This window comes from Cryptomeria japonica, chromosome 11, assembly GCF_030272615.1.
Source record: "Cryptomeria japonica chromosome 11, Sugi_1.0, whole genome shotgun sequence".
In the NCBI taxonomy this organism is placed as follows: Eukaryota; Viridiplantae; Streptophyta; class Pinopsida; order Cupressales; family Cupressaceae; genus Cryptomeria; species Cryptomeria japonica.
The window spans coordinates 271,532,673-271,548,658 of NC_081415.1; the positions used below are offsets into that span (position 1 = coordinate 271,532,673).

Below are 15,986 nucleotides of genomic sequence, written 5' to 3' on the forward strand. Positions count from 1 at the left end.
ATTGTCCATTGATTGGGTCGACCAGGTAGATATAGAGGTTGAGGCTGTAGCCATGGTAGAGGAGGAGCAGAGAGCACGAGCAGAGACAAGAGAGCCAGAGGCAAATAGTGACATAGATATTCCTGATGTTGGTGAGGTTGGCATGGTGTCACGGGGAGAGGCTATGGCTGCCGAATCATCTAGGACCTACCTTAGACGCCTTCGCAGGGGCTCGGGGCCGGGGGATGCAGACTCCTTTGAGCCATAGGCTTGTAGTTGTATTTACCTTTGGTATTTGTATGGAACATTTGATGATGATCATATGATGAGATGGATTTTTTATTCCATGACTTTTGTAATATTGTATACATTTGACAATATTTATATATCTATGTTTGTTATTTCCTTCAGCTACAATTTGCGTTTATGCTTATGTGATTGATGTATACTTGTGTATGTAATCAAATGAGCTGAGTTTGATGATGTTATTGTGTCTTTAAGGTGTATTTAATAAAGGGTGCATGAAACAAGTATTAAATCTTTAAAAATCTCTAAATTTCTTGAGTTTTTCACTTTGCCGAGTCTAGCTGAGTTTGAAGCCGAGTCTAACTCTGAGTCCTGAGTCCGAGTCCGAGTCCGAGTCGGCCTTGCCGAGTCCAAGCCGAGTCCGAGTCCCGTTTCTTTGGTTTTGAGTGAGTTAGGAGTGAATTCGTGAGGTTTAGTGTTGCTGGTCTGCATTATCCAGCTTGCTGTTCTTGCATATCAGATTCTAAAATTTGGAGTGTGAAGTGTGTTTTGGGAGTAGTTAGTCTATTGGAGCTTTTGGAGTGCATAACACATCATTTGCAGCGTCGGACAATGATATCTTAATCTGAAAATTCATGCTATGTAATGTAAAGCTGATTAGTAGTACTAACAACTATCTTATTCTTAATTGTATCACAAGACCCACTGAATAAGTGGAAAAGGCTGGCTTTGCCGCCTATCTCATCTTATTGTAATACTGTCATCCCACTGAATAAGCGGTTGAGTGGATTGTTATTTTCATTTCAGTCCTCCCACTGAATAAGTGGTCGAGTGATTGTTGTGTACTTCAGACTCTTTGGATTGTAATTGGCTGGTTACATCGCCAAATGTTGTTAAAATTTCTATTACTCGCAGGACAAGGGGAAGGGGCTGACTTGCCACCTAGCATTGTAATTTCGAGTGGATTATTGAAGCTAACAATCCCCTTATCACTGTATGCTCTCACCTTCCCACTCTGGGCTCTTGGTGATCAAAAAGTGGAAGGGTTACCTTTCAACAGTGTTTTGATTATCTTTTCTAACCCTAACGGGTGCTTTGTGGTGTTTGAAAACTGAAAAATTTGAAAAAATAAGGGGATATTTCACTGATGAAGTCTCGATGATCATTGCATATAAATCTCCTTTAGTCTCCTTTCCATGATGTTGATTTGCCTTCGCTCCATCTTGACTTGAAATCCTAACCTCTTTTCTTGCTTCGATAACTTGAAAAAGAACCAAACATGCAAGTAAAATAATAGAAGAGCACCATCAAATATTTTTGGAAAATGCAATTTAGTTCTCAAAATTCATTTGAAATTAAATTTGATTTAAAATTCTAACCACCAAAAAATTGGCTCAAATCTGCATCCTACGCCTAGGTCTGATCCCTCATGCTTAACTTGAATTGATTATTTGGTACTTGAAGCATAAGATTTGATGTTTGCTTGACACCCTTTCTACCCCTTAGCATCACATTCCTTCATCATAGCCGACCTAGGGCCCATTTTTTGAGCGGGTTTTAAGTGTTTAAGTGCACAAAGAAGAGTGGGTTTTTAAAGTTTGCTTGCAATAAAGTTGAGCGCATTTGGAATGCCTCGTTGCAAAAGTTGAGTGCATTTCACATTAGCATTTGCACAAAGTCGGCTTAGGTTTGTCATTTGCCTTCTCCAAAGTCAGGTTGGCTAGGAAAAAAGAAATAAAGCTCAAACACAAATTAATGACAAATTCCTCCCTCCTAAACACAAATTCTCACTTGCAAATCAATTCAATCTGCTCTGTTGATGTATGATGTGAATTAGGTCTTTATTTAGGTTCATAATTCTGATCTTTTAGGTGTAATGTCCCCTTCCAATTTTTTCCTAGAATTATAATTATAACAAATTAGCTATGTTACTCGGGAACACGTCCCCGGGCTAAAATCCCCTGTCCCTGTATCGGAGACGTTTCGGGGACTTGGGGATGGCCAGGGGACGCCTCGTGCCGTCCCCAAAATTGCAAAATCTGTGGGAAACGTCCCAAAAACTTGGGGAAGGTGGTGATTCTCAAAGGGGATGCCCCCCTGTCCCCAATATGGTTGGGGATGTTTGTGATGTTGCCCAACCGTACCCCTGTAATGTCCCCTTCTCAGTGATGTGCATTCAGTGATCCATTGGCCTATTCCGGAGACCCGTAGGCTATGTGGAAAGGAGAATTAGGGTTTCCAACTTTTGTGGAGTTCTGCTCGGGCTTTTTAGGGTTTACCAGGAGGGAATTCTTCAGTTCTGTCTATGGTTTCCTTCTAGGTTTTTCATGAGCTCCAGGGTGGCATAACATGCATTTGATTCTTTGGTGAAGTGAGAACTTACTATTTTTATTAAGTTAGGGTTTGGCTATTTGGATGATGCTGTCTTACTGGGCTTTCCAAGCTCTTTCTCCGGCTGCGAAGATCATGTTTTTCGGAGGAGCATTCCATGACTTACTATTTTTAGTTAGTGGCAGTATTGAGCAATTCTATTTTTAGCAGTTTGGACAGGGTCCTGATCCTGTAGCAGTTCAGTGGTCTTCATTGCTCAGCTTCGTCCTGGATTTTGTTGATAATCAGTACTGGAGTCATAGGTGATTTAATTAAATATTATTTCCTTATCCTAAGGTTTAATATTTAATTATTTTATTACTGATTAATGTTAGATTGGGCGACTTAGGAAAAGACATTTATATCTAATATCAATGTTATTATTTCCTAAGTTAGGCGTTGAAATTTGGAGAATGCATTAAGTTATTATTGAAGACTTAGGCAAGTTCGAACTTGTTTAATAATTGGTTAAAATGCAACTTGGGCGCCCACCTTGAGAAATGAAATGAAATGTCATTTGGACGCCATATGATAGTGAAATGAAATGAAATTTGGAGAGGTAAATTTGAGAGCATTTACATTTGAATTTCAGAGGGGAAAAACTATAAATACAGGTGCTTGGCTTCCCATTTGGACATCTTGAAAAATTGCATCGTTATGTTGCCGGTTTGGCAATTGAAATCTGAGCTTCGAAGTGAGGATTCCTAGCTAAGTGCAATTTCGTACTTGCAAGATAGTACTTAGATGTTTTCCATGACCTTTCAGTGATATTTGCGAGTTTGTTGAAGTGTGGGATTGCTGATTCTGCTGTAGTTCAAGTTTTGGTGTGTTTCCAGGCTGTTAAGGAAGTCATGGCTGAAGCACATTTTCATTCAGAAGTCTCCGTGTGACTTCCTGCTGCTTCTAGGTATTGGCTCCTTGGTTTTCAATGTCCTAGGCGATTCTTCCTGTAAGTTTGCATTGGTTTTTCATGGTGTATTGAAATTTATCTTGCAAATTGAACTTGTGCTTTGGTACGCCCTATGCTGGAGGTGGTTTGGGTCGTGTCTTGGGTTTGGGGCATTGTTAGTTGCTGTTTATCTATTCTATCCTTATCACCTTCTTTGTATCTTTCATTTGCATCTAGTTTGGGGGTTTTCCGTTGAGTATAGGGAAATATATGAGTGATTTGGTGGGTTTTCAGCTTGCTGTCATAAAATTACAGATTTCCTGAAGTTGGTGTTTGGGAGTGCCTTTTGTAGTGTGAGTAGTTTAGTTGATTTGGGGTGAGTTTGGAGAGAGAATTGAGCATTTCTTAGTTCCTTGAAGTTGGTGGTCTGCGTGTTATTGATCCTAGGATTTCATAAATTTATGTTGAAGGATCTTTTGAGAGTTAGTAACTATTTGAAGAAATTTATCAGCATTGGACAGCATTACTTCTCTATTCTATCTCTCTATTTTATATTGTAAGGTTAAGTAGTAGTATTACTAACCATTTTTGGATTGTAAGCATTGCCACTGGAAAGTGGAAGAGGCTGGCTTGCCGTCTATATTTTTATATTTGTTACTCAGTCCTCTCGCTGCATAAGCGGTTGAGTGATATCTGTTTGTAATGGTCCTCCCGCTGCAGAAGCGGTTGAGTGATGTTTGTTGTAATGATCCTCCCCCTGCATAAGCGGTTGAGTTGAGCTTGTTTGGTGTGTTCAGTCCTCCCGCTGAACATTGCAGTTGAGTGATTCGTGTTGTTCTCTTGGCTGGTTTACCGCCAAGCTTCTTGATTCACTCGGTGGATAAGTGGAAGGGGCTGGCTTGCCGCCCATTATTGTATTCAGCACTTAAGCAGATTATTACTAACGATCCCCTGCTACTGTATGCTCTCACCCTCCCAGTCTAGGCTCTCGGTGATCAAAAGGTTTAGGGTTCCCTTCAGTTGTTTGGATTTCATTATTCTAACCCTAACGGGTGATTGGTGTGATTGTAATCTTGCTATTGAAAAATAAAATAAAAATTAAGGGGAATATTACACCCCCTTTTTCCAGCACATTTAAAAAAAGAAAAAGACTTAAATGCTCAAAAAAAACATTTTTTTATTTTATTATATGTTTGTAAAACTGGATTTTGACTAATATGACGGGTAAACATGTCTGAATCACTTCCAAAAGCACTTAGAAATAATGAGCAGCAGCTTGGTAATAAATTTCACAAACACTTAAAAACTCGGTAGTACGTAAAAAAGTGGTTGCAGGTCTGCAATATTGGACTTTTCACTGATATGAAAGGTAAACAGGTCTGAATCACAGCCAAAAGCACTTAGAAATATGAATAACAACTCGGTAATGAATTTCGCAAACACCCAAAAGTTTGTAGTGCATAAAGAAGCAATTGTAAGTCATAATTGTAATGGAAGACTATCAAAATATTCTCCAACCAAAAAGAAACAATGAACTACATGCAAACAAGTGCTGGCATATTGACAGTGAATTTTCAATTATGAATGCATATTGAGTATTGACAGTGAATTCTGAATTATGAATGCATATTGAGTACTGACAATAAATTTTGAACACAAATGTGGTACGTTAAGGTTCTATAATGTACAAATTGCTGCTTTATCCATGTTTTCATATGAATATACTATATATATACATGCTTTATCTATTTTTCATATCAACATTTAAAATTTCCCTATATATTTTAAATTTTCCCTGTATTTTATATAGCCGTCCCTTTTGCCGTCCCCAAAATTGGCAAAAAAAATTGCCATCCTGAAAACTCGTCCCGACATCCCTTGTCGTTCCCGTCCCCGAAACTCACGGTAACATAGAAAATTAGCGTTAGGTTTACTCTTAACTAAGTAAGGTTTATGATACTTTTCACTAGGAAGATCAACATATTTCAGCATAACTATTATATTTAGATTCAATTATTGCAACTAATGAACATTTACTTTTCATGTTACTTTTGATAACTATTATAGTTACGCCCCAATCTATCCTCAACCCTATGAAGGATGGGGAATAATCATGTTAGGGTGCTAGAAACTATCCTTCACAAATAGAGCCTTTGTATGATGTAACACATGCCCACTCCACCGCAGGTCTTATCTGTTGCCTTTGTATGATGTAGCATGGTCCATTCCACCACAGGGCTTACCTATCTTGTGAGGACTGCCTTTCCCTAACATTCCCACATTCAATCCTTCTTAGGGGCAATAGGAAAAATTAAAGATTAGGCTTCATATATTAAGCATATATATTAACCACTTCCCCATTCATACCACCAAGAACAAGGATGTTACTGCATGTAACTTAATAACAGTTCTTATCTGATCTGATCGATGGTATTGATATTCTGAAGATGTGTACTGGATGATTGATTATTGTTTCTGGTCTTGTCTGATGAACATGAATTGCAGACTGTAATGATTCTGATCCTTGTTTAATGCAGGTTTATGTATAAGAACTCTGCTCCAACTTGATGCTATAATCAGTATTAGACGTCCTTATTACAGATCAGAATTTAATTCCTATCCCCTGATGATAATTTTTACGTCAATAAAATGACTCTTAATATTTTTACCCATTTGAAAGAGTCACAACCCTTCCTACTTCAAACTTAATTATATTTTAATTTTTTCATGTTCTAAGAAATCACTGCTTTATTAGTTATTCCTTTTTAATTGTTGCCTTAATAAATATATTTACTGCCTTTAATCTTCTCCTTATTGCTGACTTGAATAATATTAATCGCAGCACATAATGATATTATTGCTGCCTACTGATAATTACTTACGGCTGGGGCATGATTCTTAATACGTTTCCTTATTCTTTTCTCTTAATATATTTTTTCTATTAGTGAATTTGTCTTCTAGTGACTTTGTTTGCCAGTGACTTTTTTCTTCTAGTGTGGCTGAGCAAAACATTTAATATTTTTGTTTCTTGTTGGCTAAGGGATGCTGATTAATTTCCTTCAAATTTCAGGGACATTACATTAGGTCTGATTTCCTGTTTCTTTGACCATGATTTTCATCTCCTCATGGTTGCTGGGTGCACTTTAACTCTACCCTTGCAGAGCGGGTTTAGGATATAGGTTTGCACAAAGATGACACATGGGCGCATATTAAACTCAGAGATGCATTGGTGGAAATGAAGGCTTGGAATGCATAATGATAGAGTGGCGCGATTGAAGGGTTGGAAAACATAGAAGTGAGGGAGTGTATTTGGTGAGTATTGTGCGCAATGCTCCCTTGGAGTTGGTTTCAAGCATGCCTTTTTACAACATTTTGCCTACGACGGTATTAAAGGGGTCTAATGCACTATGCAAAGTGGAATTTAGTTGTTTAAATGCACAAAAGGCAAGTGTAGTGGGCTTGAGACCCTCCATTGCATAAAGGTAAAGTGCATCCAGGTGATACTTATGCACAAGATTGCATGAAGGTGGAGTACAATTAGGGTGTAGTCATGCACAAAATGATGGCTGAAATCCCCTTCAAGCCATTCTTAGATAATTCCTTGAACAAATACTTGCCTCATTAGGTCATTCTTGAGGGTTACACCATTGCACAAAGAGGGTGGATTTAAGGTCTATGCATGCACAAATTTACATGAGTGCACTTGACATATAGACATGCACAAAATGATGTAGACTGAGCGCATCATGGTGTAGTCATTGCACAAAGTCATGATCATGGGTGCATTTGAGACCCCTCCTTGTTTTGGCAGGGTTGAAGGCTTGACTTGCACACACGTTCAAGGGGGGTTGACCTCTTAACCAAATTTAGATGAATTATCCCCCTTGTGAGCGCATATTAATGAGTGTCTTGCACAACCTTATACATGATTTGAGGGGGTAAATTCTTTCTTAGGCAAATTTTCATATTTTTCACCCCTTAGACCTTGCATCAGGGAAACATTGAAATTGAGGACCCTGAGCATGTGCTTGTAGTTCTTGACGAACCACAAGCAAGTTTGCCACTACTACTTAATTATGAACACCCAACAACCTCCTGCACCATGACATCATTAGCAACTTTAGCAATTTTGACACCCTGGACATCCCTTGACAACACTTGATTTCAACAACTTTGCAACATGACCTCAACTCTGATATTCACACAACCAATCTGCTCTCAAGAGTAAAGGTTAACAACAACGACTACGACCTAACTAAGACACTAAAGCTAACCAAAAAGTGGGGCTCCCCATTTGTAATGGGGCAATGTGTGAAAATGTCACTACAGATGGGTTTTCTGATTTTTCTTCACAAAAATCATGGAGGGTTTTGAATGATTTTCTCTTCAAAAATCATGGTTTCTCTGTTTTTTTTTTGTATGATTTTTTCACACAAAAATCGTGGGTTCTTTCTTTGTTGGAGGGTTTTTTGATTTTTTCCACAAAAAATCATGAAGGGTGTTGCTGTTTTTTGGGTTTTCAGATTTTTTTCCAAAAATATCATGATGGGTTTTTTGCATGTTTTTTTCATACAAAAATCACAGGTTTTGAGATGCTGATCTCAATGTCTCTTGATAAAGGGAGGGATGCTTTGTTACCCAACATCACGTTGGAAGGATTGTGGTAGAAGGATTATGGTAAACTCGGTCATATTCAGAGGTTCAGGAGAACTAGGGAGGGTCTCAACAGCAAGCTCATGTCGCAGAGCGTTTCGAGGAGAAGGTGGCAGCCTTCTTTGCATTTGTGGCCAAATGACTTGCAGATTATGTCAAATGTTCTGTAGGGTAGTTAGTAGAATGACCATTAAGGGAGAGTATTAAAATAATATTGTAATATTTCTATAATGGTCATCTTAGTCATTTAGTTAGTATTTAGAAACTTCCTTTTATGTCTTTCGTGTTTATTTAGTTTTATGAAGTTTCCTTTCTGTCTTTCTATTCTCGATTGTTATGGAACGATCGTCTTGTAATTTTTAATATAAGGAGTATTCCTCTCCTTAATGAATTACAACATTGAATTATCATTTCATGCTCTTGATCCAAAAGTGTTCTTCCATATTCTTTCCTCTTTTATGCATTATCTTCTTTTGAATTTTGAAATATTTAGCATCGTAAGAACTGATTTGAGAGAATTAAGAACAACCACAGTTTGTGGAGCTATATAGTACTCAAGTTGATCTAACCTTGTCATGCTATAAGAATTATCTCTTTAGGTGTCTTGTTTGATCATATGAGTATTGAAAGTAGTTAGAATTATAGGTTATCTTGAAAGGCCTCAATCCCATTCAATGTACAATATCTGGATTATGATCAATGTATTTCTGTTTCTTAACTTCAAGATTTGTATCTTCATATTTTGAATAACACCACCTATTTCTTATAAGTCATTTCATGCCCTTTGACATCAATGACAATATTCTAACACATGCACTTACATATATACCATTCTGGTGGCAAAATTTGCATACTCATGATTCCAAGCTTCTATTGCTCCACGAGATATGTATGTTTGCAATTCTATCATCATCCTTGGTTGAGGTTTCCAACAAATTTGGATATACAAAATTAATCATGGTATTAGTGATGCTATCTTTATGGGACACTGAACCATTTCACAAAACAAAAATTAGGCCAAGCATCTCAAAATCCTTTTCCACAGTGGAAAGCTCCAAATATACCTATCCATAAGATACTGCAATTATTTCAAATATAGGCACTTGCAATTCTTAATCTTATTTACACACATATTCAACCTAACTACATGAGTCTAAGTGAATGATGATAATACTCTTTATGCAACCTAAGAGAGTGTCAATAGTTCTTGTTGCACTTGCATAATCAGTCATCATCATAATCATTCTTAAGAGAGTATCAATAGTTCTTGTTGCTTTTGCATAATTAGTCATCATAATAATCATTATTATTTTATACTTTAAAAGACACTTAACATGATCTCACTGTCTTACCTAATTGTTTGCTATTAAACAATTAATACAGTAATATAGTATTTGAACTAGGAAATTTAAGTGGGATGTGACTAAAAATTTGCACATAGCTCTCACACTAGATTATTACACTCTGTCATCTTCAACCTGGTGTACTGCACCTTGTGTTAATCATTGTAGCCTTGACAAACCCACCTTCGATTTGTGAAACCATTTGGTGTGCTTCTCAATGTCTGCTTGTTCATCATAAGTGGGTATATTCTGTTTAGCATCTATTTCAAATGGAGAGTAGCTAGGCTTGAGTTTTAGGACCATTTTTGCTTGCCTGCTTTCTGGTTTTGCTCTTCAAAGATTTTTCAAATGAAGGTTCTCCTTATTCACTTTTTCTTTTTTCATCATAAAAGACATGAATTGAACCAACATATTTTTCAGGGTACTGATATGGTTCTCTAACATCTCCTTAGCACTTTCTACTCTCTGTTGTCCCTACATCAAGGACTCTGGTATTTGAACATACTACATCACAGAATTTGAATTTTTGGGTCATATATTAGTTTTTGACAATCCATGCAATGATTTACCTCCTGCTATAAATTATGTTTCCATATATTTCATAGAATTCCTAAGTTTTACAATTAATCTGATTATAGATTCATACTGACCAATACATTGTTGAACTTGAAACTATTGGGTTTGTAAAAAGCTCTTGCTACCAATCAATCTCCAAAACCACCTATTGATTTGAGAAAGCTTCTTTATTATCAATTAATTGCAACAGATTCTAGGCAATATACAAACAAGGCAATTACACCAATTTGAACCATTTGCAAGGGTTAATATATTATCTTCCTACACATGTACTTGTGTATAAATAAGGGAGTATTTTGTAGACTTTCCTATATGCAGTTGTTCACTGGGATTCTTGATGCTAATTTAGTTAACAAAGACCTGGTTGATGAGACGAAAGAAAATTTTGAACAATCCTCCAGATTCCTCCAAACGATACAAGTTTATCCTTAAATAATGAGCCGTAATTCCATTGTTGTTTCACTCATTGTTTCCTAATGTAATTCAATCTAGGGGTGATTATGCCCTAACAGATCTAATGATAATAGGCTGAGACCAAGTCATTATTATATTCATCCCTAGATTATTGATGGCTAGTTCTCATTAAACACCTTCTGAGATAGTAATGTCACAAAATCAATTATACTTACCTGTGATCTGTACATGGCGTAGAAGAAGTGTTGAGATTGTAAGCATCTCATTTATGGATATGAAATTAGGCCTCAATGAATATGCTTTTGGCAGATGAATTTTGTATTGCAAGTCTCAAAGAAGTATTTAAAATATTTGTCAATGATATCACCGAAAAACAAGACAAAAGTTTTTTTCGTTCATGGTAGTTTATAGGAGACTCAAAAGTGGTTGTTCATTCTAGGAAAATATCTACTGTATATGTGATAAACTAAAGGAAAAGACGAGAAGCATTTTACTGATTGATAATACATTGAATATATTATAAGCATAATTTAGAAAAATTGTTGATAAATTACTTGTATGAATTGAAAATAAAACTAAACCATTTTGTGTCTATATTTTTCTTGATTTTGCTCTTGGCTTTTGCAAGTCAGTCTCTTATTAAATTTGTGTGTGAAATGTTTGATTTCTGAGAGTTCTCCTACATCTATTGGTGTTCAGAATATGCATATACAATGAAAGTCACAGAAAAATGTGACATCTACAGTTTTGGAGTTGTTTTATTGGAGCTGCTTACTGGTCGCCCCCCAGTACAACCGCTTGATCAAGGAGGAGACCTTGTTACCTGGGTGAAAAACTCAATTCAGAAAACAACACTGACATCTGGAGTGCTTGATGATCGATTAGATCTGAGCAAAAGAAGGTTGGTTGAGAACATGGTTCTGGTTTTTAAAATTGCTTTGTTCTGTACCAGCATGTCACCTTCCGATAGGCCAACAATGCGAGAAGTGGTGTCGATGTTGGTTGAGGCCAAGGATAAATCAATGACAGTGCCTTCTTCACCAACATCAGAAACACCACTAAAAGAAGATAGTGAATAAAGGTATTGATCATTACCCTTCTAGGATTCTAATAATCCTTATACGTTTTGGTAAAGGAAAACCTCAATGTTAGAGAATGTAGTACTGGCTTGTTGGTTTACATAGTGCTCTGTTTCTTGTTTTCCATTTCCAATGATTTCAATCTCTATTGTACTTGACTTTAAAGTTCGGCATCGAGTCCACTTTACTGCTGTTTTCTTCTGCATTTAGTTTCCTAGTCATGTGTCCAAGGAATAAATTAGAAGGGCAGGGTATTGGGCAGGGTATTCTTGAGTATAGAAAGTAATGTAATATGCAATTTGTTAATTGCACTACAAAAGTGTTCAGCATTATCAAGAAGATGATGTTTTTAAAATATAAATTTATACCTTTTTTCCCATTTTTGCTGCATATTTCTTACAAACTAAAACTATTCACTTTCACATGATGTGATAGTTAGTCTTTGATAACCTTTGAGGGCTTCAAGTATTATCTGCCTTGGTATACCATATTCATGGAATGGTTTTCGATATAAATAGATAGAGGACAGATGATTGATTGGGTTTTATTTTCCTTATAATGGTCAAAACATTATTGTTTGAGCTATTCTATAAACATCCTGTTTTGATTATCATATGTGGTTTGTTGCTCTCAGATTATGATAGACATAAAAGATAATGTCTTTTTCCTTAAATTTTTTATGCATATTTTCTTACAAATGAAAAATATTCATGTTCGCATGACATGATATTAAGAGTCTTTGATGTTCCCAGAGGGCTTCAAGTATTATCTGCTTTTGCAATGCCATATTGATGGAGCAGTTATTTATTACAGATAGAGGATGCTTGATTAGGATGTATATTTCTCTTTATAGTGGTCCAAACGTATTGTTTGAGCTATTCTACGAACAGTCCTGCTGTTATTATCATGTGTGATTCTCTGCTCTCGATTTATGGTAGTCTGCTATCAGCGAAATTCTGTTATCTCTCAGAAGTACTTATGGTGCCTTGGGATGATCTAACTAGGCAATGCAATTGCAATTCGATAGGATTAGAGAGAGTTTGGTATGGACAAAAGCTTGTCTGAGATGCCAAGGGTGTGCTATTACCAGATAGACAACCAATGATGTAAAAATTACTAATATTGAGCCATTGTTTCCAGAAACATCTTCCAATATTGTTAGTGCATAAGACTATCTTGATGCTGATTACAATGTATTCCTGTTCTTCACTTTACAAAACTATGCTGGTTGCTTTTTATTTTTTTTTCATTTTTATAATAGTCATTCATTTGACAGCATAATTTCGGAATTTCATTTCACACTATCTCCGAGGGTAGAACTATAAAATAGGGGCAACTTTCTATTTGTACTCTGCTCTCATTTGAGTGTCAATCAAAATATCCTTAATTATATATCTTGTACTATTCTGGACTTAGCATATCTTAGTTATACACACACACATATACATATACATATACATATACATATACATATACATATACATATACATATACATATACATATACATATGTTAAAATAACTTCACCATATTAGATAGAAATCAAAGTGTACATATTCATATTTGACTATGCCAGGCCTAAAAGCTATTAGTCCAAGGCTGGGCAAAATAGAGAAGGATACATATTAGAATTCATTGGATCAAATCAAAATTTAGAATCTTTCTCAGATCCTCTTGAAGCTTGGTTGGTGACCAGTAAGGGGGCGAATCATAACAAATGAGGTTGTGGTTGTCAATAGCCAAATTGGCTAGTCAATCTGCTACTTGTTCATGTGTTTTTTATGCACATGTGAACACAGAATAAAATACCAAGGTATCTTATCCTCTCTTGAACAAAGTTTCCTCGAATGCTGAAGATTTCGCCCAAGGATCATTCGAGAAGACTCCAAGGTTCTTATATGTAGGGTCTCTACGTGTGGATAAGCCCTTGTGGTATGATGTGATTATGCTGGAATCACAAGGGGACTTACATTCGAATGCCTGAGCGTTTAATTTGTTGGAACTTGAATCGCCAAAAGATACAGGGTTTGGAGAATTTAATCTAAGACCTAGAATGCAAGAAGATGGATGAACGACTAGGTGGAGTCCTACTGGGCTAGGTCTCACCATCAAACTGAACAATTCAACACTAGCTCAGTGCGATCTTCTAGGGTAGTTCTGAAGATGTTCAAATCGTTACTGTCAAACACTGATCATCATTCAAGTTAATGCATGATCAATAGATGCGTAACGACTTGAGATTAAGCTCATTCTATGCCAGTTGACCATGCAGGGTGCACTTACAATCAACAAGAGGCTAGTGGTTTGGACTAGGCGGATTCCACGCGAGTGCATTCAATAACTTCCTTCATTCAATCTAATTAACCATCATCTAAAATGAAGATTCAACAAGAGACCATGCATATTGCAAAGAAACGACACATTCCACCATAACTTCAATGAAAATGGAGTTCATTTACAATTTAGTCAACAATTTCTTGCCTTTTCCTCCTATTCTATTCTAATTGCTGTTCTATTCACTATTCTAGCTACTAACTCTTATCTATTAACTAACTATTAACTATTCTCTAACTATTAACCTTTACAAATGAAGAGCCAAAGCCTTATATAGAGAGCTCCTTACATTTCAATGGCTCTGATTGATTTACAATGAATGGCTAGGATTACAAGATGGAAACCCTAATTAGGGTTTGTTACAACAAACTCCTTTAGCCAATGAGAAAATTACATTCAAAATTTGAGAACCAATAAGAAGTAGGGGTAGGTGCCTCGAAGTTTGTGCCATCACTGGTGAGTCAGGTACATTGAATCTGGACATGTTGATGTGGACCTATCTAACTGGAGGAACGGTGACTGGGATGCCACCTTGTCTGGCACTTGATCGTATCTCTTTTGATACTCAATTTGGTGATGCTGAGAAGCTAACTTTGATTAACTCTTCTGAAACTATCTGCTTCTTCAATGTACCCTTGCACTGACCTCGGTGATCCTCCTTCGTCCTTGATGTACTCGATGAATGATGTACCCCCTTGACTCCCATGTGTTTGATGAAGCCTCCTTCCCAGTCAAGTCACTCCTTTGGTAGCTCATATCGCCTTGAAGTTTTATAAGATCCTTCTTTTGATATCTTGTGGTTTCTCCATGTGGTAGAATGAAGATCTTGAGGATAGCTTGGTCTATTACTTGCAACTCTCTGAACACTTGAAGTCCTTAACACTTTGAGTCTTCTTTTATGTGCTTGAAGTGTCCCTGATGAATGATAGAACTGGAAAAGGTCGCCACTGTCCTGGCCCGATCTCCCTCGAACTTGATTTTGTTGATCTGCAAAATAAAAAAAAGATGATTAAGTATACATAATATATTTATTCTAATATAGCATTTCTTTTCTTAAATCATCAACAAGAAGGCATTAGAATGAAATTCGCTCAGGACCTTCTCCAAGGACAGGACCTATAATGAAATTCGCTTTGGATCCTTTGGAAGGGTCAGGAGTGAAATTGGACAAAGTTGCTCAATTAGACCTCATTTTCAACCTTACCTTACCAAGATCAAATCATTCGCCTCCAAAATTGTTTAGAAATGGGTTTTGTTCAAGGACTTAGTCAAAACTTTAGATCTCCTAGGAATTTCGCTCTGGACCCTTTGGAAGGGTCGGGAGCGAAATTTGCATTTTAGCTCAATTTTCACAATTTCTTTGCCTCAAATCTCTTCTTAAAGCGAGAATACATCAATCTTACGCCATAGGGACAAAATCTAGGCTTCAAACCAGGAGCAAAATAGTGTTTTAAGAAATTTCGCTTTGGACCTTGGCCAAGGACAGGACCTATAAGGAATTTCGCTCTAGACCCTTTGGAAGGGTAGGAGCGAAATTGGTGATTTAGCTTCAATTCTATCACTTCATTACCTCAAATTACCTTTCAAGGGCAAGTACATATCAATTTTTTTCCCAATCATGCCTTAGAAATCAAGATCTTGGTCTCAACAAAGAACAAAAAGAGGTTATAGGAAATTTCGCTCTGGACCCTTTGGAAGGGTTAGGAGCGAATTTGCATTTTAGGACAAATTCTTCACATTTTGTGACCATGACTTACTCAAATGCATGCCTAAGGATGCCTCTAAGTTCAATCCACCTTAATCAACACTAGGCTTTATACAAAATTGGGAGCAAAAGGAGTTTTTTAGGAATTTTGCTCTGGACCCTTTGGAAGGGTCAGAAGCGAAATTTGCATTTTAGGCCTAATTCTTCCACTTTTTCACCCCTCAATTGCTTCCAAGGCATGATGACATCCTAACTAAGGCTTCAAGGCACAAAATTTAGTTCAAATTTGAAGCAAAGGGAGGATTCTATAAAATTTCGCTTTGGACCCTTTGGAAGGGTCAGGAGCGAATTTTGTCTTTTGACCTCAAATCCATCATTGCTTTTACTTCCATTCAGTTC

The 15,986-nt window shown here is 36.8% G+C and overlaps 1 protein-coding gene across 2 annotated transcripts in view; it reads left to right on the forward strand.

Annotated features, from left to right (window-relative positions):
* The window catches only part of LOC131069737 (probable leucine-rich repeat receptor-like protein kinase At5g63930), a 132,795-nt gene that overhangs the window by 31,530 nt on the left and 85,279 nt on the right, over positions 1–15,986 (forward strand). For both annotated transcript variants that reach the window (XM_059213744.1, XM_058005275.2), the window contains one exon: positions 11,170–11,551. In XM_059213744.1, coding sequence (XP_059069727.1) covers positions 11,170–11,549 — 380 coding nt within the window. In that variant the 3' untranslated portion in view covers positions 11,550–11,551. The remainder of the gene's footprint in view (positions 1–11,169; positions 11,552–15,986) is intronic.